The sequence below is a fragment of the Hippopotamus amphibius genome, chromosome 16, assembly GCF_030028045.1.
Source record: "Hippopotamus amphibius kiboko isolate mHipAmp2 chromosome 16, mHipAmp2.hap2, whole genome shotgun sequence".
Taxonomy (NCBI): Eukaryota; Metazoa; Chordata; class Mammalia; order Artiodactyla; family Hippopotamidae; genus Hippopotamus; species Hippopotamus amphibius.
In genome coordinates this window covers 19354966-19377942 of record NC_080201.1, presented here as the reverse complement: position 1 = coordinate 19377942, position 22977 = coordinate 19354966, and the positions used below count along the sequence as shown (strand labels likewise).

Here is a 22977-nt window from a genome sequence, read left to right as displayed (position 1 = left end):
CCTGACAACATACATGGGAATGACTGTCCCCATTCAGCACATGGAGAAACAGAGGTTCTAAATTCAGCTGAGGCCCCTTGCCCAAGTCACGTATCCAGTCAATGGCAGATGGTTCTTGTGTCTGCCTGACCCTAAGCCCAGCCTCTGAAACCACCATATTACATGGGGTGCCCTTTCAGAGCCAAAAGAGGCTCTTGTCTTTGGGGAAAGCAGGTGTAAAAAGTGCTGAGGGGTTTGGCACTTCGTAAATGAGTCCCAAGGCCCAGTGCTACCTTGGTCCTCAGCAGGGAATTAAAAATAGCCAGTCCATGGCACTGTTGGTGGGAATGTAAGTTGGTGCAGTCACTATGGAAAACAGTATGGAGGTTCCCCAGAAAACTAAAAATAGAATTACCATACGATTTAGCAATCCCACTCCTGGGCATATATCCAGGCAAAACCCTAATTCAAAAAGATACACGCATCCCATTCACAATAGCCAAGACATGGAAACAACCTAAATACCCATCAACAATTTAATGGATAAAGAAGATGTGGTACATATATACAGTGGAATTCTACTCAGTCATAAAAAAGAACAAAATAATGCCCTTTGCAGCAACATGGATGCAACTAGAGATTATAATATTAAAGGAAGTAATTCAGAAAGAGAAAGACAAATACCATATGATATCACTTATATGTGAAATCTAAAATATGGCACAAATGAACTTAGCCACAAAACAGAAACAGACTCATGGACACAGAGAACAGACTTGTGGTTGCCAAGGGGGAAAGGGTTGAGGGAGGGATGGAGTGGGAGGTTGGGGTTAACAGATGTAAGTTGCTATATATAGAATGGATACACAAGGTCTTACTGTATAGCACAGAGAACTAAATGTATTCAATATTCTATGATAAACCACAAGGGAAAAGAATATTTAAAAGAATGTGTGTGTGTGTGTGTGTGTGTGTGTGTGTATAAAACACAATCACTTTGCTTTACAGCAGAAATTAATACAACACTGTAAATCTACTATACTTCAATTAAAAAAAATCCTATAGGCAAAAAAAAAAACCCAGTCCACAGATTCCCAGCCTTCTACAAAAAGTGGGGTGTTCAGATGGAGGCTTTGATTGTTGCCATTGCCTGATTAAAATATATTTGATTTTCCATGAGTGTGTTTGAAATGCACCAGCACTGCATTGCCCACTGGGGTACCAGGCTTAGAAAAGATGCATACATTGTTAGCACCCATGAAGAGGAAGTTCCTATTAAGTTATAGGCTTTAACTAAAGATGGCTAAACAAAAACACAGCCTGGTGTGAGGGTAACTATCTTCCCTGTACTGTGTACAGGGACTCTCCCTCTGGCTTTGGAGAAGCCTAAACTGGTCCCTCAGGCTATCAAATATAGGTCATAAGCTCTAGGAATGTGGCTTGGCTCAAAGTCCAGAGAGCAGGGCCCAGATTCCTCTCAGCCACAAGCTTAAAGGAGAACCTGGGGAAGTCAGTTCAGGTCTCCAGACTCTTCCGAGAACGGATATATGGGTATCTCACAAAGTACATGGGTTCTGCCAGCTGTGACTTAATTTTACAACAAAAAGGAGGCTCATGGTGAACAGTTTTGAATTGCTGCGATGAAGCTGGATGAATTCCTTTTACTGCCCAAGTTTTCAGCGCCTTGACTAAGCCATTGTTCATTGTGAATCTCTTCCAGGGCAAGGTAGTATGGATGTGGTCCTTTTCTCTCAGAACATTTTCTGGGATCATGCTTCATGGAGCACACTTTAGGAAAGCATGGGTGAGATGCTCCTTCAAGTTCTCTCCAGCCCTGGCCATAAAATTCAAGCCCTTTCCTTGGTTGGCAAGGCCAGGACCTTGGTCCCTGCTATTTTCTGTCCATTGATTGCTCTCTGCCAGGCTCACTCCCTAACTTCCTTCAGATCTCTGTCCAAAGCTTATCTTATCAGTTAAACCTTCCTGATTGCCCCATCTAAAATAGCAGTCTCCTCCAGGACCCTGTCCTCTCCCCAGCTGCCTCCTTTCCCCAGAACAGCTCCTGCCCACCCTATGCTGTGCCTTCTTCCCTCCCACTCCCATGTGTAATTATGTAGGATAGACATTTATTGGGGGGGTTCTATTATTAAATACATGCTGCCTGTTAAAAATGTTTTTTAAAAAGGAAATAAAGAAACAAATGGACAGGCAAACATTGTGAAAGTTCCTACAAAGATAAGCATTGTTAACTGCTGGCATGTGTCCTACTCAACTCTTCTTTGCACTCAGAGGCATGTGCAAAGAGAAAGGTGGGGGTGGGGAGAAATGCAGAAATAATTGCTGTTATTATCAAATGCTTTCTTTGCTGTAATCCAGTTTTTCCATCTGACCTCTGTCCTTGTCAATAGCTCCTTCCTGGGCTTTCCAACCTGACTCTCGGCTTCTTTTTGGGCATTGGGGGCCTACTCAGGCCAAAGTGCTGACACTCCACCTCTGACCCTGCCTGAAAGGGGCGCCCTGGGCGCCTGGGGCGGGGCCTCCACAGGAGTGCTGGAAGAGGCACTAAGTTTCCCAGAGAACTACTGTTTCACAGGATAGCACAGGACGGTGCTGCAAGGGAGAGAATGGGAAGTGTGCTTCTGGGGGCACCAGGGTTGTCTCCCAACTTCCTCTGGCTTCCTCTTTCCTGTAGGTCCCTACTGCTGTTCTTCTGCTCCTCTCCAGGTTTACTGGCAAGAAAGGATATGTCATTGGCAACTTGGAATACAAATGACAACTCCAAGGCCCACGCAACTGCCCTCTCAGTTCTACGGAAGCTCCAAGAGAGGAAATGACTGGCCCAGGATCACATACCAAGTAGGTGGCAGAGCTGGGCCCCAGGCTTGAGAATCCAGGGTGATGGAAAATTCTGAGCTCACCAGTTAATAATAAGGCCTGTGTGAGAATGGGTGTGCGGTGGTGGCAGCAAAGGGAATGATTAGTTGAGTGTCACAGAAGAAGGTGCCCCCTGGTCTAGGTCATTGCAGTCGTGGCTGCAGCTGTTCCATCAGGCAGCTGAAAAAGACTGACTTGTGTTTTGGAGAAGCCTTAAAGAGACAGAAACATAGGTCGTGTTTCCCCTCAAAGGCTCTGCCCATCCTCCTCTACTGCAGGGCAATCTTAGCTTGGCTCTGGGAGCTAGGAGCTTAACGTAAGGTTAACATAACATTTTGAGGCCTCCTGATAACCTGGCAAGTCTGTCAGTGCTGTTGCTTCAGGACAGGTTTAAGAGGGCTGAGGCAGGGCTTATATTTTTCAAAAAATTCCCAAGCCTTTCTCACGAGCATCCTCAAGACTTGCTAAATATCTCCCTGAGTCTGCTGTTCTGCAGGGACTGGTAACCACTCCCTCTAAAGGAAAGGTTTTTTAGGAACCTCCATACTGTTCTCCATAGTGGCTGTACCAATTTACATTCCCACCAACAGTGTAGAAGGGTTCCCTTTTCTCCAAACCACTCCAGCATTCATTGTTTGTAGACTTTTTGATGATGCCCATTCTGACTGGTGTGAGGTCATACCTTATTGTAGTTTTGATTTGAATTTCTCTAATGATTAGCGATGTTGAGCATCTTGTCATGTCCTTTTTGGTCATCTGTACGTCTTCTTAGGAGAAATGTCTATTTAGATCTTTCCTCTAAAGGAAAGGGAGGTGGGGTGTGTGTGTGTGTGTGTGTGTGTGTGTGTGTGTGTGCGCGCGCATACCCATGTGTGATCAATTTGGGAGAGAACACTGCCAGGGAAAGCCACCTGCTTGGCTAAAAGGTGATAAAGTTAAATCACTGGATTTAGAATGGCATTGGTCTCTGGGACACTTGTCTCAGAGCACAAATGTGCTCAGCTCAGCAAGAATGATTTTCTGGGCTTATTCAGCTGCCTTGGGCAGCAATGATGCCACAGAAACACTGTATGACAAGCTCGTGTTGGCAAAGAAGATTTTCGAGGTTTTTTATAAACTTTCTCAGATATCAGGTCAGATATGGTTTTGACAGATAAAAACCCACTGCCATCATCTCAATTCCTCCTGACACAAAGATCATCCTCAAATCCAGCTTTCCTAACATTCCATAGATGGTCTTAACTGCTTTGCTAAGGAATCAGGGGACTTGGCGAGAATCATCTAAGAGATCTATCTCCCTACCCCCACCACTCCTCTGTTTCTAAAATACAGTTTTGCTTCTTTTTCTTTTTTCTAATCATACAAGATACTATACAAGATGGGGTAATGTGTATGTATTGTAGAAAATTTGTAATGTTTGCCTTTGACTGTCTCTGTAGGATAAACTGAAAAAAGTAGAATTAGTGGATCAAAGATCTGTCCATTGGGCAGCCTCAGTTTACCCTCCCACCTGCCAAGATGGCAATGTCCACTCACCAACATTAGGTATTAATCATGTTTTAATGTTTGTCAGTTTGACTGACAAAAACCAGTATCTCGTTTTAATTCACATTTGCTTGGTTTTGAGTGAGACAGAGTATTTTTACATATTTTCTTGGAAAATGACAGCTGAGCTGCTGCTTTCCATTTCTCAAGGCAGAGATATGTCCTCTTCCTTCATTTTTTTTCTAATAAGACCTTGTGACAAGGAAGCCTTGGGAGACTGGATAGGGTTCTTGGGATAGCCATCATGTATAGGGTAACTGAGCTAGTTTCAGCCTTCAAACAAAATTTCCAGTGCACACGAAATCCTCAAGGGTGCATTTTTACTTTGGAATTGGTGTGTGTGTGTGGTAACTTAGTGGTTTCAGACAGCAGAGTGATGTAATTTTCTCAGGAAAGTGTGGTGGGGGCAGCCATCTGTGTATCTCCAGTAGTTGGCCCAGGGCCTGACATATTGTAGGCACCCATAAACTGTGCTGCAAGGATAACCCTCTATAACCCCAAATGAATGATCTGTAAAAAATAATAATAATTGCACCCATTTACTTAGAGTCCCTTGGAGTTATTTTTAGTTTAAGTCTGAAACAGGCATCTTAACTAACACCCAGGAAGAGAGATATTACAAATTCTGACTTACTGGTAGAACTTCCCAAAAGGGCCAAGGGTGAGTGGCGGTATGAATATCGTATCGGAGGCAAGTCTGACAGGAGCTGTTTTATGGCAACCATGTCCTTGGATCCAGGTGGGCTGGCCAGGCACCCCAGGTAAGCCAGTGTGCCTTCCTTCCAGAAGACTACATTTTCAGGGCTCTAAGTAGCCTTTTCAGGTCATCTCCTATTTTTCTCTGCCTCCAGGGAAGACAACACCTGAGTTACCATAGATAATAGATGAATTCTATTAAAGCAACTTATAAGGCAGGAGGCCATAACTGGAATCCCACAATGGAAGGGACTGAGGGAATTTCTGGTGTCCTGGTTCTCAGCCTTTCTCAACCTACCAACCACTAACTATTGTAGTAGCCATCAGTGGCCATGCCAATGTAATTGTCAGTTCAAGGCCCAGTCGTTGGTGCGGAGCCAATGAAGACTTTACAGCAGCAATTAGAGTTGTAGAAGGGTCATCCTACCTGCTCTGTAGAGGAAGAGAAACTAGGGCCAAGTTGAAGTCACAGGTGGGGAGAGAAAAAGAGAAGATTGTAATGGAGTAGTAGAATAGCTGGAGGCAGATATTGGATTGGAGAGACATTTAGCAGGTGAGATTAACAGGATTAGATAACTGACAGGAGAGGGGTGGGGGTGAGGGAAGTGGAGTCAAAATGACTCCCAGGCTTGGGGCTTGGGTCTCCGAGCAGGTGGTGGAACCATTACTGGGTTAGGGGAGGAGAGGAAGAGCAGGTCCGGCAGAAAGATGAGTTCCAGACAAGCTGTGTTTAAGGTGTACATAGGACCTCCAGAGGGAGGCGTCCAAGTGGATATAGAAAGTGGTGGCGCCTGGGAGAGGGGTCTGAACTGGTCAGCACAGAAATGGAGAGGAAGCCGTGGGCTATAATTAACAACAGTGAGGAATGGGAGAGGTTGGTCGGTTTGGGGTGTGCAGAATGGCGGGGAGAGGTCACTGTCTGGCCCCGAAGCCCCGCGCCAAGCCTACCCAAGGTCAGAGCCTGAGGCGCGGGTAGGGGGTAAAGGTTGGGTAGGGTGGACGCGGGAAGGGGGAGGAACCGGATTTGGCTCCTCTGGATCCCGCCCTCTCGGCCCCCTCAGCCATTGGGCAATTCCACTGTCCGTCAGGGGCCCGCCTCCACAGATGAACCAATAAAGGCTGGCGGGAGGACGCTTCCTTCTCTGGCTGGATCAGCGCAAGAGATCCCTTCAGGGAGGTGAGTCCGGGGTTGGGGCAGTCGCGGCACTGTAAGCTGGCGCGTAATTGACGGACGGACCCGGCGGCCTTGGCGCAAGCGGGTGAGAGGAGGACCAGGGTCCCAGATAGGGAAAGGGGTGATCGCGGGATGCGAAAGCCTCTAACCTCACGGGGTCCGCTCCGGCCGGCGGCATCGGCTCAGGTGATGGGGTGGAGCGCGGAGGGGAGGGGAGGGGAGGGGCGCGCCCGCGGAGGACTGGGAAGCACCTTGGTCACAGCTACTGGGAAGAGCCCTCTCTTGCGCACGCGCCACGTGGGCTTCGCGTAGGACCTTTGGCTGTGTACCGGAACATCCGTAGTAGCTGTTTTAGCCCTTGGAGTACCCTCTGTGAGCTCAGCATCTCAACCGAATTCCCCTTTTTTATAGACCCGGAAGCTGGGACTCAGGGACGTGGCCAGACCAGGGTTTGAGGGAGATAGGGCTTGGTGGATCCCCGAGGCCGCGTTCTTATCTATGAAGCTGTGGGTCGGAGACTTGACTTTGGGACCTGTTTTCTTTAGATATGCGAAATTGTTTGGGTCCGGTCTGCGGCAGACCGCCTTGCGTCGGGCATCGCTGCCTGGCTTCTCTGCAGGGCTGGGCTTGGGGTTGGGGGGCGCGGGGAGGCGCCCTCTGCGCACCCTGACCGACGGCTCCTGCCGGTAGTTCGGAGGGCTGGGCTGGGCAGAGGGGATGGTCCTCAAGTGTGGGCCCTCTCCATACCCCAACCAACAAACTTAAGGAGGACAGGATTCATAAACGAAATCTGAAAACACGTGGAAACACTCCTCCCCCCGGGTCACCAGAGAAAAGAGAAAATAGAGCAGCTTTTTTTTTTTTTTTTTGTCTAAGGAAAAATACCACCAGAGGCTGTTGAAGGTGCTAGGAAACTGTTTCCTTCATGCCCTGTGGAGGCAGATGTGAACCTTTTGGAAATCAGTTTGGCAGTATGAGTTTACACCCTTTGACTTACTGATGCCAGTCCTGGGGAATAAGTAGGTTTAAACCTAAGCAGGGAGAAGGTTGATGTGTTAGGCATTGCAGTTTGGTATTTTATAAATAGAGAGACAGTGGAAACAACCTCTAAATCCCCAATGATACACCTAATGATAAAAGTAATAATACATTTTTTGGAGCTGAAGGGTTATATTTCTTTTTTTTTTTTAAGCTCTTTATTGGAATATAATTGCTTTAGACTCTTGTACCAGTTTTTGAAGTACACCAAAGTGAATCAGCTGTATTTATACATATATCCCCATATCCCCTCCCTCCCACCCTCTCTGTCCTGGCCCTCTAAGGCATCACCCATCGAGTTTATCTCCCATTGTTATACAGCAACTTCCCACTAGCTATCTGTTTTACAGTTGGTAGTGTATATATGTCTATGCTACTCTCTCACTTCATCCCAGCTTCCCTGAAGGGTTATATTTCTTTAAATCCTCACAAAACCTTATGAAACTAGTATTCCCATGCCACGGATGGGCAACTGGAGCTCAGGCAAGTGAAGTAGTGTGTCTGATGCTAGACAGCTAGTGTGTTTTGGGGCCTCTGAAATTGCCAGGTTTAGCCAATGTTTGAGGCATTCACTTACGTATATGTAGAACAAGCTCTGGCCAGTTTTATTAAAGAAAAATTTTGCATGACTTACTTTTCACAGTCTCTTCTGGCATGCTGCTAATCATCACCTGAATCAACGAGAGCCAGTGTGCATACTCTGTAGTATTTTCCACACACTGCGTCCACTTCAATATTATTGCTGCTGTAGTGATGGACGCCAGTTTTGATCAACATGGTGGAGTACTCTAATTCAGATTTCCTCAAGGCTGGGCAGTTGTTGGCAAGGATGTCCAGGTTCACTTTGCCTTGTCTGATCATTTTCAGAGTCTGCTTGTACCCCAGCACATGCTTTCCACTTGCCATAACCAGTTGGAGCCTAGAATTGATCTGACTCCAGCGACTTTCCACTTGCTTTGCTGCCACCATCTTCCTGTTTTAGGTGCTGGATGGCCTCCAAATGAGAGCAGCCACCAAGATAGCTGGGGAGCAAGAAAGAGCTTATGTTTAAATGAACACTTAAAGCCTACTGGGGGGTGGGGGGGGCTTCTCTGGTGGCGCAGTGGTTAAGAATTTGCCTGCCAATGCAGGGGACACGGGTTTGAGTCCTGGTCTGGGAAGATCCCTGTGCTCTAGAGCGCACGAGCCAGAACTACGGAACCCATGTGCACAACTACTGAAGCCCGTGCTCCTAGAGCCCATCCTCCGCTACAAGAGAAGCCACTGCAATGAGAAGCCCGTGCACTGCAATGAAGAGTAGCCCCTGCTTGCTGCAACTAGAGAAAGCCCACGCACAGCAATGAAGACCCAACGCAGCCAATAAATAAATAAATAAATAAATAAATTTATAAAAAAATAAAAATAAGTAAATAAAGCATACTGGGGAGGAGTGAACATGGGAGCTGGGCACTAGGCTCTGGCAAGGGAAAGGATTTGGGAAAGAGGAAAAGGTGGCCCCTGAGGAAAGCCCTCAGTGATTCATTAAGGGCAGAGAATGTTTAAAAACCCATTTTATGAAATGTGTCTATATGGTATAATGGGAGATATAAAGACTTGCTTAAGTATTTTGAGATTGTTTTCAGAAGTCATTTTTAAAAAATTAAATTTAAAAGTTTCTTAAACTCTTAAATTTTCAGGTTTAAAAAAAACTCTTTTGCTGAAGGAACACATCTGCTCATACAGTTTCAGAATGTCAACTACTGTGTCCTGGATTTTCAATTCTGCAAGGAACAGCATTGCCACATTACAAGGAGGACAACGTTTATATTCAAGGTATGCCTCAAACAGGATTAAATCAAAATGGAGGCTCTTTCCCCGGGGGCCAGCTACCCTGAAAAACAATGCCTCATGTGGTGGCATTGCTCTGCAGAAAGCCTATAGACACACATCAACAGAAGAAGATGATTTCCACTTGCAGCTCAGCCCCAAGAAGGTAAATGAAGTGCTGCGAGCCGGTGAGTCAGCCCATAAGGTTCTTGACCTTGTCAGTGGAGTCCCAAATTCAGTATTGCGGTTTGAGAGCAACCAGCTGGGTGCCAATTCCCCAGTGGAGGACCGGGGAGGTGTAGCTGCCTGCCTGCAGACCAATGGGCTGATGTTTGGCATCTTCGATGGACATGGTGGCCACGCATGTGCTCAAGCAGTGAGCGAGAGGCTCTTCTACTACGTGGCAGTGTCACTGATGTCCCAGCAGACGCTGGAACAGATGGAGGGGGCAGTGGAAAGCATGAAGCCCCTGCTGCCCATCCTGCAGTGGCTCAAGCACCCAGGGGACAGTATCTACAAGGATGTCACATCAGTACACCTTGATCACCTCCGTGTCTACTGGCAGGAGCTGCTGAACCTGCACATGGAAATGGGGCTGAACATTGAGGAAGCATTAATGCACTCCTTCCAGAGACTGGATTCTGACATCTCGCTAGAGATCCAGGCCCCCCTGGAGGATGAGATGACCAGGAACCTTTCACTGCAGGTTGCTTTCTCAGGGGCAACAGCTTGCATGGCCCATGTCGATGGAGTTCACTTGCATGTGGCAAATGCTGGTGACTGCCGGGCCATCCTTGGTGTCCAGGAGGACAATGGCATGTGGTCTTGCATGCCCCTCACCCGGGACCACAATGCATGGAACCCAACCGAGCTGTCACGGCTAAAGAGGGAGCATCCTGAGTCAGAGCACAGGACAATCACCATGGACAACAGGCTGCTGGGTGTCCTTATGCCCTACAGGGCCTTTGGGGACGTCCAGCTGAAGTGGAGTAAAGAGCTACAGCGCAGCGTCCTGGAGCGGGGCTTTGACACCGAGGCCCTCAATATTTACCAGTTAACCCCCCCACACTACTACACTCCACCTTACCTGACGGCCAGGCCCGAGGTCACATACCACAGGCTGAGGCCCCAGGATAAGTTCCTCGTGCTGGCCTCTGATGGCCTGTGGGACGTGCTGGGCAATGAGGATGTGGTGAGGCTGGTGGTGGAGCACCTGGCTGACGCGGGTCGGCACAAGCCAGACTTGGCCCAGAGACCCGCCAACCTGGGACTCATGCAGAGCCTGCTGCTGCAGAGGAAATCCCAGGGGTTCCATGCTGCCGACCAAAATGCAGCCACACGTCTGATCAGATACGCCATAGGGAGCAACGAGTATGGGGAGATGGAGCCTGAGCGGCTGTCAGCAATGCTGACATTGCCAGAGGACTTGGCGAGGATGTACAGAGATGATATCACTGTCACTGTGGTGTATTTTAACTCAGACTCAGTTGGTGCATCTTACGAGGGGAGTTAAGAGTCTCCCATCCTATTACCAAGGTTAACTTAAATGCTCTTCTAAGACATTCTCACTTTCTCTTAAACTGGCTATTTAGACCTTATTGTTAAAGGGCAGGCAGATGTAGCTTGCTTAATAATAGACTAACGTGAGAAAAAAAAACAACCTGGGATTAAAAACAATAGTAGTGATTTTATGTGCCTGTGTGTTTTGATCACCTCTTCTACGCAGAGAGGGTGGAGCACAGAGACCATAGACTTGGCTTGGGCTCATGTAACCCAAGTCCTTTTATAAAGACACTGCTGTTAAACTGTGTCAGCCTGAGCCTGCGAAGGGTAAATTTAATCATGATTCTAAAAATGAAGAAGTTCAGGATCTTCTAAGGTCTTGCTGCAAAACCTGCAAACCTGGTAATTCTCGATTCCTAATCGTGGACTTCTAGACTACGAAGGAAGATTTTCTTTTTTATTTTGAAGTTACTAAAGACCTAGTTTACAAAGCATATTACAGGACACTTTTCTATGCAATATTCTAACTTGCTTGTGTGTGTGATTTTACTTGTGAAAACATTTTGTAATGCTGCGTTCTAGTTCTGATTTAGTTTACTTTAAAATTGAGTCCTCAAACTTGCAAACAGGCCTGCTGTAAGCGAGCATGCTTGGAATGACTTTTCTTGGTTTTCAGCTGAGGGTGAAGGTGGCCAGGCCTCTGGACCAGCTGAATTTAGTTGTGCAGCTTTGGGGCCCTTCCGCCGAGTCCCATGCCCTGAACCTTTGAGCCATGCTAGGAGGTTACTTCTGTCTGAGCCTTAACTCCTGGCCTTTTCTGCATTAATAAAATTCCCTCCAGGGTTTAGTAAATCTCTGAAGATTTACTCATAGCACTTCACCTTTCTGAGTATACCTCTCAAACATTCTTCTAATTCCACCTAATGTTCCTTCCCCCTCTGCTATGCTGAACTCCCTCACCCTGCTGCTGACTGTGCAATACTGTCTAGAAAGAATGCTCTCACTTCACATGCTTGCAGAGAACAAGAAAAGTCAAGATTGCGTATGGTAATTGTGACAGACAGTTTAGGCAGGACTGGCTTATGCAGTGGATTCTAGACTCAAGATTCAGCCTGAATCTGGAGAGATAAAAACGTGAAGGACCTGAGAACAGTCACTAACAGAGGCTCCCTAGTTGCATTGTGAGGGGCAGTGGGCAGGAGGGATGCGAGAGACACTTGCCCATAGACTGTCAGATAAATGGCCATTGCTACTCAGGAACTAGGCTTTATTCAGTATAGGAGTTGGGGCAAAAGCAAATATAACCTGTAATGGCTTCTGTGGGCTGCACAGTCTGTGTTTATTTGAAAATTAAACCATGTGGATCCTTTGGGGGGGGGGGGGGATGAATTTCATGTTCTGAATTGCTGTAGCATTTAAACAACAGGAAATGTGTCCCTAAATGGAAACACAAATGTAATCCCACAAAACTGACACTTTTTATGTTCCTGTGCTATCTTCGTTGATCGCTCTCTTCATCTCACCCCCTCGAGCCACCCACTGAAAGGAAAGGAAATAGCTAGGTTTGACTTCCACATTTTTGTTCACATTCAGGACATTCAAGTGTTGAGAAACTTCTAGCCTGGGGATAGTTCCCTGTGCATTTAGTGATACGACTTCATCTAAGAAATTCTTTGAGTGCTTAAGCCTTGGTCCTTTTATTCTGAAACTATTAATATTCCTTCTGATTTCCTAGATCTTAACTCAGAAATAAAACACGAATCCCTATCATTCAGCTTGCATGAAGGTTTGTCACTAGAGCCGAAGACTGCTTGTCCGACACCCTTTTATTCTTTTTGCCAGCTAAACCCTGGCACACTCTCAGAGCATTTACCAGGATTACAGAGTGTCTGAATCCTGTTTTGGAGCCTAGCATGGGTCATAAATATATCTGATTAAGTAACTTGTGGGACAGCTGAGAGAATATAGACTTCCCACCTGTTTCTTCAAGGATATCTGTGTTTTTTCTCAGCCGAATAGATTTCCTGCTTTCTAATTGGTATATTGAGGGAGAAGAAAGGCTGATTTATTGTCTGCCTTTTTCCATTGTGAACTCTGTCTGCTCTTGCCATGAATGCTCCAAGGAGCTCCTCCTTCTGGTTAAACTCCAGTATGTCTGACTCCCTGACCACAATTCTGCTGTCACTGGCCTTCCTGAGGCACAGGGACTACCACTTGAGGATACTGGGATTTGAGAGGGGTTTGGTGGTACTTGTCCGGTCTTCTGAAACACCTATCATTCCTTTCATGTAAGGATTTTGCTAATTGAGACTTCTAAAATGAACTAAAAATTGAGATTGAATGTTTAATATTTAGGATGTCACTTTTGAATAAAGTATACTTTGGTGCTTTAAATGGCATATGTATTGTTTTAGCTAAGAAATGGTAATATTGGCATACTTTATTGTTTTATATAAAAATAATACAGTTCTACTGATTCTGGAGATTGGTCAAAATGGATAGAGAGGTTCTAAGTTCAAGTTAATATGCTAGGTCAAGTTACCTATTCAGTTTTCTGACATGTTATTTGTAACATTAAAGCTAATTTATTGGGACTTCCCTGGTGGCGCAGTGGTTAAGAGTCCACCCACCAATGCAGGGGACACGGGTTCCTTCCCTGGTCCGGGAAATCCCACATGCCTTACAGCAACTAAGCCTGAGCGCCACAGCTACTGAGCCCGAGCTCTAGAGCCCGCGAGCCACAACTATTGAGCCTGCGTGCCACAACTACTGAAGCCTGTGCATCTAGAGCCCCATACTCCGCAACAAGAGAAGCCGCTGCAATGAGAAGGCTGCGCACCACAACAAAGAGTAGCCCCCGCTCACCACAACTGAGAGAAAGCCCATGTGCAGCAACAAGAACCCAATGCAGCCAATTAATTACTTAATTAAAAAATAAAGCTAATCTGTTATAATGAAAGTGTAAACTTTGAGGTATGTTAATATATAAACATATTTTTCCCAGAAATATGATTGGCCTAAAAGATCGAGTGGGTTAAGATTTAGGTTAGATACAATTGAGCTGACACCCTTTATATGAGTGAAACAGAAACAGGTAAAACTTAAGGAAGAGAATAATTAATTGTATAGAACAAGGAAATGTGTTCAGAATGAGTGTAGCTTGACTCTTTCATCCATCAGCCCCTAGTGACCTATTTTTCATTTGACAATTTTGGGAAAGCCTTAACTTCCCAGGTTAAACCAGGATATCCTGGAACTGAGCCATCCTGGTTTCATGTTAAGTGGTCCATTTGTCTCTGAACGTAACTCCCATAGCAGAGAAAGCCCTGGTGTGGCTTTGGGGCTGGGGAATAAAGGCTGGTGGCACCACTTTTTCCTATGAGCTGCCATGTGTGTCACCAAGTGGAAAACACACGTGGACTGCAGTGCGACCATGTCCTGAGAAGGCTGAGGCTCTGTGCTCGATGCCTTGGGCACCTGACATTTAGTTTAACTGGCATCCTGGAAAATATTTATCAAACGTTTACTCGGAAAAATTATTAACCATGTTCTTTAATATTTACTGACATTTGTATTGTAAACTGTATACTAATGTTCTTTTTGACATTGATTTTCTAACCATGACAGTTATTTAAATGAAACTTGTAAATAAATAAAAGAGGCAAAATGAGATTTGGTTTCTTTTGTTTTTGAATATTCATACTTTTAAAGTCCTTATGGTACTAGATTAGGCCAACCTTTGTTTCACCACCTTTATCTGGTCTGTTCAATAGTCCACCCGAAAGAGAAGTTTTCTCTGCAAATTTTCAGTGACTGCTGACTACACAGGAAGTCCTTGGTGTTAACAGTGTGGGGGGCTGAAAAGAAGGAAAAGGAAGTGAAGGCTTTTGTTGTAAGGGTCTCCACACACTCAGAGCCAAGGCCTGCTGGGATTTCACTTTATTTAACTGGCCTTGTAAAACCAGCTTCTTTGTTAATCTTAAATTCAGAGCCAGCTTTGGGGAAAAGGTCTAGGCAGCTACCTAGATAGAGTTGAAGGCCCCACTCCATCGCACCCCCCACTGACTGAGCTTTATCTCATTGCTTCCAGTGATGCAGCTCAGAAAGACAGCTCCATGGGTGCTTCTGAAAATGCAAATACAACTATTACGTTATTAACTTTAGTGTGGGCTAGGGTGGTTAAACTGGGCCTTGAGGGGGAGCAGATGTGAGGGAGAGAAAAGTAGAAAAGGGAATGTCTGAGGTCTGCTAAAGATAATGGAGGGGCTATTTCCGTCTTTATAACCTGATAAAAATAGGCCCAGAAGCTTGAAAACTCGCCCCTGACACTACAGTAGGGCAGGAATTTGAACCTAGTGCACTGTACTGTGCACATGTCCCAATACTGGCTTTCATAAAGGGATAATATTCCAGGGAAAATCTCATTGCACAATTTTGGCCCAGAGTGGGTGGGGTGGGGTGGGCTGGGGTGGAGAAATAGGTGATGCTGATGGGAAGCTAGATAGATAACCAATACATTCCAATAGCCCATCATTTTGGAACGTGATAAAAATAGAGGGAAAACGGGGAGAATTAAATTTTAAAAATTGAGCTCTTTAACTAGAGGGGAAAGTAAATTTATACTGTTCCTTTCACCTCTAGAGTTTTTGTTTCCATCTTACTTGATGCTATTAGATGGCCTTACGTAGTTCGCAGTCTGGTGACCCTCTGTATTGTGGGTGGCAGCCATTCCAGGCAGCTCGCTCTGGGCTGGGTGAACCTTTGCTGGACTTCTGTGGGTCATAGTGTCTTTGTTCCATTGGCTCCTGACCTTACCTGTTCCTGGCTGGGAGGAGCAAGCGGGGATTGAGGGGGAAACCAAACAGGACCCTGTGGAGCCCTCCTGGATACAACCCCCCACCCCCACCCCCCGTCCCTGTCCTGTTTTTTTTGTTTGTTTGTAGGAAAGTCCCTAGTCTCCTATGCTTTCCCAGAGTTCCAAAAAACAGGCACAAGAGTTACTAGGTGAGGGGATTCAGAAACAAAGGCAAAGCAGTTCAAGAAGAAAAGTAATGACAATAGCTCATCTATCAAACAGTCCTAGTTCCTCCTCAAGGGGAATACATAACAATCTGACACTTAGCTTTGAGTTGTCCTGAAGGAACTACCCACCCACCCAGATAGAGTATGGTGACTGCGTGCTGACCACAAGTGCTGTAGACTTCACACTGGTTGAAACCAGAAGGTCGATAATTGAGATTACCAGAACATCATCACCGCCAACCAATCAGAAGAAAGTTACACACCCAGCAGCCCTCACCCTGAATGGTGCCTTTAAAAAAACCTTTTCTGAAAGCAATGGGGAAGTTTGGGTCTTTAGGGTACCAGCCGCCCGTACTACTTGCTTGGTGCCCTGCAAATAAACGCTGTGCTTTTCATCACCACAATCCAGTATCAGTAAATTGGCTTTGCTGTGTGGCCAGTGAGTGGACCCAAGTTGAGTCTGGTAACATATATAGGCTGGGAAACGTTACTTACCCTCACCCTCGGGAAAGGATGTCTGTGGAGGGACTTTCCAAAGTCCACTCTAGCTCAGATCTTAACTCTTCCTGTCTTCCTGGGATTCTGGAAAGTTCTCACTAGCCCAACTGATACAGGAGGAAAGGGGGGAGGGCACAATCTTTAAAAGAATGACATAGCCCTTGAGGATGTGACAAAAACTGGTTAGACCCATTAGGCCTAAGATGGCGGAAGATTCCACTTCATGTAGACCTTGGGCATAGCTATGTGCTCATTATAATATATTAGCATATGCTAAATGACACCCACAGGCACCATGACAGTTTTAAGGTGGACCATAAAAGGCCCCAAAAAGGAGGCGGTGGCCCAGTTCCCTGAAAATCCCCTCCCCTTCCCCAAAATAGTTGGAATAATACTCCCACTTATTGCCTGTGAAATTACCCAGCCCGTAAAAACTAACCACCGCATATTTCAGGGCCCTCTCACCTCCTACTTACAGAATGTGTATCTCTGCTTTCACTTTACTATGGCCTGCTTTTGAATTCTTTCCTGCACAAAGCCAAGGACCCTCACTTGGCAGCCCGTCCCAGGAACTCACTACTTCTTACCTGTCACTTTGCCTCTTGCTGAATTACTTCTGCACCAAGACATAGAGAACCTGAGTTTCATTAAGTCCTGAGATGAGCTGTACGGTTTCAATTGGAAGATCGCGGGTTCGAGTCCCATCTGAGGTGTGTGGTTTCACAATGCCATTCTCCAGCAGCAGATGAACAGAAGGAACGTCTGCCACGAGCTGCTGCTCTGTTCAGTCCACCTGCACATACCGTGTGTGGCCCCGGGGCCAGGCATGCAGAGCGGTCCGGAGACTGGCTCATCATACTGGTCACCATGGGGTTGAGGAAGGGCCAGTCCAGGGGGTCTGAGGATGGGCTCTGGGGACACTGTGGAAGTAGGGGCAAAAGTTGTAGTGAAGGTTGAGGGGGAGCTGGCCAAACGTGGCTGAGTGGGCAAGAAGGAGCCCCTCAGGTGATCTCTGGGGATGGGGAAGGGTGCAAGGCCATGCAGTGACCTCAGAGAGGACACGGCTTGCTCCTCATCAGCACGGAGGTGGGGTGTGGGCAGCACAGAAAGTCTCACCTCAATTCCCCCACTTTCCCTGCAGTGTCAGCCCCAGAAGCCGTTGGGCATTTGTCCTTGTTTTTCTACTCCCCACCCTCATCCCTGTAATGTCAGGCTTGGCCTCCTGTCCTGCTGATTGTACAACGAATAAGGGAGGGTGGGGGGGGGGTGGGGCAGATGAGTGGATGAATAGATGGATGGATGATCCAGGGAGGAACAGATGGAGAGGAACCAGCAAAAGAGAGACCAGAGAAGTAGGAGGAAAACTATGAGTGGGTGGCATGGAAGTGAGGAGATGGGGTGAGGAGCGTCTAGACCCAGAAAAGACTGTGGGTGTGGAGGCATGAAAATGAACAAATTAGCTAAAAAGATCACTTGGGCAAGATGAGGGCCAGTGTTCTTTCTCACAGGAGACTCGGCACACAGGATGGGCCTGGATGGTGAGGTGGAGGTGACAAGTTGACTCTGTGAGAGCTGAGCTGCTGGGATGACCCTCTGAAACAAAGCAGAGCAGTGGGTGCAGGGGACAGGGGAATGTCATCAACAAGCCAACGTGCTTCCTGGCTTGTGGGAGCAGAAGGTATCCATGGGCTGACTTGGGGTCCCAGGGACCTTGCTGACCCCACACTGGGCTTTGGCAGGGAAGGATGGAGGAGCTGGGCCTCTTCAGAGCTCTGCCTGGTGGCTTGGTCACTGAATCTGAGGATGGCCTGACGGGAACACCAACGTGGAGCCCTGGCGGCACAGGCCTTTGATGTGGGATGCGGCGGTCAAGCGATGTGAGGTGGGTGGCTACCTCTAGATGTCGCCATCAAGCCATGTTAGTGTCAGCTGCCGCAGGAGTGGGAGGAAGGTGTTCCAGAGAAAATAAGGCCCTGAGGCTCTCCCCCAGGAGGAGCAGTGTCTCAGGGGACTGCAGCCTGGAACGCCCTTCAGGGAGCCTCACCAGACTCTGGATGTCATTGGGGCTGGAATGAGTAGGTGGTAGGAGGGGAAGGACCCTGTCCTGTGGTCACTCAACCCTGCCTTGTGGGGAAGGAGCTGTTGGGATCCCAGGAGATGTGAGGTAGTGTCTGCAACCTTTTCTGGTCTCCCCCAATGTGGATGTTCCTCTCTGGGGACTGCCGCCCACCTATGAACACTTCCACCCCCTCCTCCACTCCCTGCACCCAGTTCCCACAGTCACCCCCCAGCAGCTCTGGGGTTCACTTCCTCTTGCCCACTGCCTGTCCCAGCTCCAAGAATGGTCCAAACCACCACCTTTATGCCCCTCCACCCTCAAACAACAGCTGCCGCCTCTGGTCAGCTCCTCCCAGAATACAGCAATCAGAGCGATCTTGGCCAGACTCAAATCTGACCCTGTTACTCTTCTGCTCCAAACCCTTCCATGGCTCCCCATCACCCTTAGGAGAAGGCTTAGAATCCTCCTCCCCAGATGTGTGGGCACTACAGTTACATATAGAGGAAGGAGTGAGAAAAGAGAACGTGGTCTTTGTCTTACCCCACAAGCCGGAGTCACCTCTTGCAAGGGTCGGGCCAGCACCCCGGTCACCTCTGGGATGAAGCCTGGAAACCTCCACCTTTTGCTATTGGCTGTGGTTTTAAGGTTGACCACATATTCTTTGCCACTCCTCCCATCAAGCGGTAGGGTCCAATTCCCCTCCTGTTGAATCTGGGCTGCCCTTAGCAACTTGCTTGTAATCAGTAGAATATAGAAGAAGTGACACTGGGGATTGACAGAGTCAATGTGCAGCAAAGTCTTGATAATTGGTGACTCTGACAGATGGCTGTCATGGTTAATTTTATATAACGTGATGGGGCTAAGGGATGCCCAGATAGCTGGTAAAACATTATTTCTGCCCGTGTCTGTGAGGGTATTTCTGGAAGAGATTAGCATTTTAATCAGTTGACTGAGTAAAGAAGTGGGTGGACATCATTCAATCCATTGAGGGCTAGGATAGAACAAAAAGGTGGAAGGAAGAGAAAATTTGCTCTCTGCTGAGCTGGGACATCCATCTTCTGCCCTCAGACATCTCAGGCCTTTGGACTCTGACTGGAACTGACATCTTTGGCTCCTCTTGTTCATAGGCCTTTGGGTTTAGACTGGAACCACACCATTAGCTTTCCTGAGCCTCCAGCTTGCAGATAGCAGATGGTGGGACTTCTCAGCCTCTATGATTACATGAGCCAATCAGTTATCCTCTCACAACCATCTGAAGCAAGTATAATGAACCCACTTTATAGATGGTGAAACTGATACTGGAGGGGTAAAATGACATGTCCAAGGTCACAAAACTAGTAAATACAGAGCTGAGTTTCAAACCGTGTCCGTCTCCAAAGCTTCCTTGTAGCTTTCATGCAGTTGCTAAGAGATCATGCAATTCTGTTGATTATCTGTTCATTTGATTTTTTAAAAAAATGCTCTATGTGCTCTGCAAAAGCCCGGCAGGAAGGGGTAAGCTGTTGGTCCATGGAAGCATTCTAGCAGAAGCTGGGGGGAGTACTTGGCAAGACGTGAATTGGATGGACTGTGGGGGTCCTCTGCTTGTGCCCGGAGTGGGGCTATGTGAATACAACACAGGATGGACCTTGTATATGACCTTTCCCTGCGTCCCTAGTCAGTCTGGCCTGTGGGGTTGGGAAGACAAGAGCAGGTGGAAGCTAGGGGCGGGGGCTAGCCTTGAGCAGCAGGAGGGACCAGCACCCCACAGCCTGCGCTGCTCCCCTGACCCCATGGCCATGGACTGGTCTCGGATCCCCTTCCTGCCCTGGGCCTGGCACCTCTGGCTTAGGGGAGGGCTCAGAACTCATCAGTAACACAGTGAAGCCTGCTCTCTCATCCCAGCACCTGTTAGAATTTATCGGAAAGAGAGAGACAGACAGACGGGGGTGGGGGGGGGGGAGGATCAGGCAACTGCGCAAGGGGGTTTGAATAAAAATTGTCCTAGCACTGGTATTTGAAAGAAAGAGAAACTGGACACCGCCGACATGTCCTTCCTGCACATACTAGACAAAGAGATTCTAGTGCATCCATCCTGGTGGACGTTAAAAGCAATAGTGAAAAAACAAAGTGATGATGGGAAATCTTTTTATTATTTGACAGGAAACTGCTAAATGTAAATACTGCAAATGCGGGGATGGGAAATCAGATTGCAACACAGAATTACGGTACAACCCCAAGCTGAAATCCCTGCCCCCAGACCTCACACACACCCCCCCACCCCTCTGCCAGCTCCCTGGCGACTGACCCCATTGGCCAGGGCCCTACAGCCAGTGCGGGAGGGGACTGCGACTATATTGGGAAGGGGATGAGATCACCCAAAGACTGGCTGATTTAGAACCGGGTAACTTTTTCCACCCGTGTGGCTTTCGGCGTCTTCTGTGCTGGATCATAAACCTTGGCGCCAGCCTAAAGGGTGGAGGGGGGCCATGTGCCCCCTCCTGAGGGGCAGAGAGGTGGCCGAAGCTGGACAGGGCACAGGTGCTGGGCTGAAGTTGGGATAAAATGGCAGAATGGGTCTAGGGGTCCACGGGGCCCAGTTGGGACCCTACAAGAGCTTTGCTTCCAGCAGATCTGAGTGTCCTGTCACTCCACTGGGACCTTTGTGGGCAGAAAGTGCATTTCGTGGGTGCAGGAATATCCCAGAGGGTGGAATATCCCTTGTGGTGAGCTGAGCTGAGTCCCCGTGGGCCCAGCTCTAATGCCCTGTTATGTCTTGAGATTCCTATTTGCCAGCCTGGCCTTCCCCTCAGAGGACTCCCCCTGTTTCAGGCCAACCCAGGGAAAACCCTCATGGGGGTAGCTATAGAGGGGAGAGGCCTGGACTGGGAAGGGGACGGGGGGCCAGTTCTAGCTCAGGAAATAAACGAGTTCGGTCCAGCACCCACCTGGACCTCAATGCCCATCCGACTTCCTCAAACCTGTTCTCCAGCTTCACGGAATTATCACGGTATGTCTTAATCCTCTGAGTTTCTGCCCAGGCAGTTGTCCCAAACTGGCTACACTTCCCCACGCCAGCTGCCTTTGGCATCTCCACCCCCGAGCTGGGTCAGGTGCTATCTCTCCCCCAGGTCCGTGTCCATCGTACTGGCTTGTCGGTGTTCATCTGAGGTGACCCTGAGGTCAGGGGCTGGCTCCAGGGAAAATGCTAAGCTGTGCTGGATAAAGGAAAGGGAGGGCCCCAGGAAGGGGTGGGGGTTCCCAAGAGGACCAGTTGTGAGCCCAGCACTGTTCTGTGTCAGGGCTTCCTGACCTCAGAGCCTCAGGCCCCTCACACTCCGGAGCAAACAAGAGAATACAGTGTGGGACACCCTGATCTGAGCTTTGCAGGCGAGGAGCAGGAACTGGGCAGAACCGGAACGAGCAGGAGCATCCCCTCCTTAGCCTGAGCCCTGGGCAGCAGGGCCAGGAATGGAATTCTCCAGCCGGATGGAGTTGTTCCTGGAAAATCCCCACAAGCTCTTCCAGAAACGTGCTTTTGTGCTTGACTCCGGTTCCTTCAGATTGGTGAGGAAGGGGCCTTTTGGTGGTGGGGCTCCACAGGCAAGGCCCTTGTCTTCTCTGGATTCTGCTTTTTTTTTTTTTTTAAGCTGTGCCATGTGGCATGGGGGATCTTAATTCCCCGACCAGGGATGGAACCCATGTCTCCTGCAGTAGAAGTGCAGAGTCCTAACCATTGAACCGCCAGGGAAGTCCCTTCTCTCTATTCCAGGACAGCTGAAGTGGAGAATCATGCATTTATTGAGCACCATCTGTCAGCTTCACAGGGTTCTCTCAATCACTCTGAGAAGCAGGGATCAAGGTCCCTATAGTTTGAGAAGGAAACTGAAGCTGGAAGATACCAAGTAGCTTGCCCAAGGTCACATGGCCCAGTCAGGATGCTAGGCCCACCTATCGAGGGTTGGCCTGCTTATGGCTCCAGTCCCCCCACCCCATTCAGGATTCCCAAAAGGGCAGGGACAGCCCACAGGCTGAGGATGCCACTTCCAGCTCAGTTCCACTTGACCAAGCCTAGGCTGGCCCTGTGCCTACCACTCTCAGAATAACCCTGGTGGTTCTGGGCGTGGATCTCTGGCCATCACCTGGGATCTATTTTTGTCCTTCGGGTAACAAGGAAGTCTCACCTTGTGCAGTAACCCCTTGGGGCGAGGGTAAAACATATGACCCCCAACCCCAGCTGACTTTGCTGCCCTACTCGGAAATGACCCCAGCGGGGAAGGGGGAGGCCTGGCTCTTCCCCGCTCCCTTTCTCGCCCCGCCCAGCCATGTCCCAGAATCTGACTTCTTGGCAGCCCATGCCCTCCCCGCCCCCCACAGCCTCCAACACACAAAGACCAGCAAACTGACAACTGGATCATTTGTCCTCATGATCCATTGCTTAATCTTTTGCACCTGAACAGCCAGAAAATTCTTTCTCAAATCTCTCTGTGGAAACAAGCCCATTTCCTTAAGTGTTAGCCAGAGAGTTCTAGAATCCAGGTGCAGGGGCCATCTGGGAACCCAGCTCCTAAACTTGACTTTCAAATTCTGGGGCCCTGGACTCCTATGGGCAGTCGTTGATGGCATACGAGGAGATGACAGAAGCTGTGGAAGGTCAAGTCACTCTGGGAGGTCAAGTACAATCTCAGGGGTCATGGACCCCAAAGGCCATTTATAGAGGGGTGACCCCTGGGAGTGGGGCCCAGAGATGCAGAGAAAGGTACCCCAGCAGACTTAGGGGCTCCTTTCTGCAGAAACCAAGTGT

General features: G+C 48.1%; 2 protein-coding genes across 3 annotated transcripts; one reads left to right on the top strand and one right to left on the bottom strand.

Annotated features, from left to right (window-relative positions):
* The first annotated feature begins 6241 nt into the window (after nucleotides 1-6241).
* On the top strand, nucleotides 6242-14270 carry PDP2 (pyruvate dehydrogenase phosphatase catalytic subunit 2). Of its 2 annotated transcripts, none has more exons than XM_057713367.1 (2): nucleotides 6242-6271; nucleotides 8983-14270. In XM_057713367.1, the coding sequence occupies exon 2, from the start codon at nucleotides 9036-9038 to the stop codon at nucleotides 10623-10625; it is 1590 nt and encodes a 529-aa protein (XP_057569350.1). In that variant the 5' UTR covers nucleotides 6242-6271; nucleotides 8983-9035; the 3' UTR covers nucleotides 10626-14270. The 2 variants fall into 2 exon arrangements, with proteins under 2 accessions (XP_057569350.1, XP_057569349.1); XM_057713366.1 differs by having other exon boundaries at nucleotides 6250-6353.
* On the bottom strand, nucleotides 7967-8275 carry LOC130839277 (60S ribosomal protein L30-like). The gene has a single exon (XM_057713368.1). The coding sequence runs from the start codon at nucleotides 8273-8275 to the stop codon at nucleotides 7967-7969; it is 309 nt and encodes a 102-aa protein (XP_057569351.1).
* Nucleotides 14271-22977: the final 8707 nt, after the last annotated feature.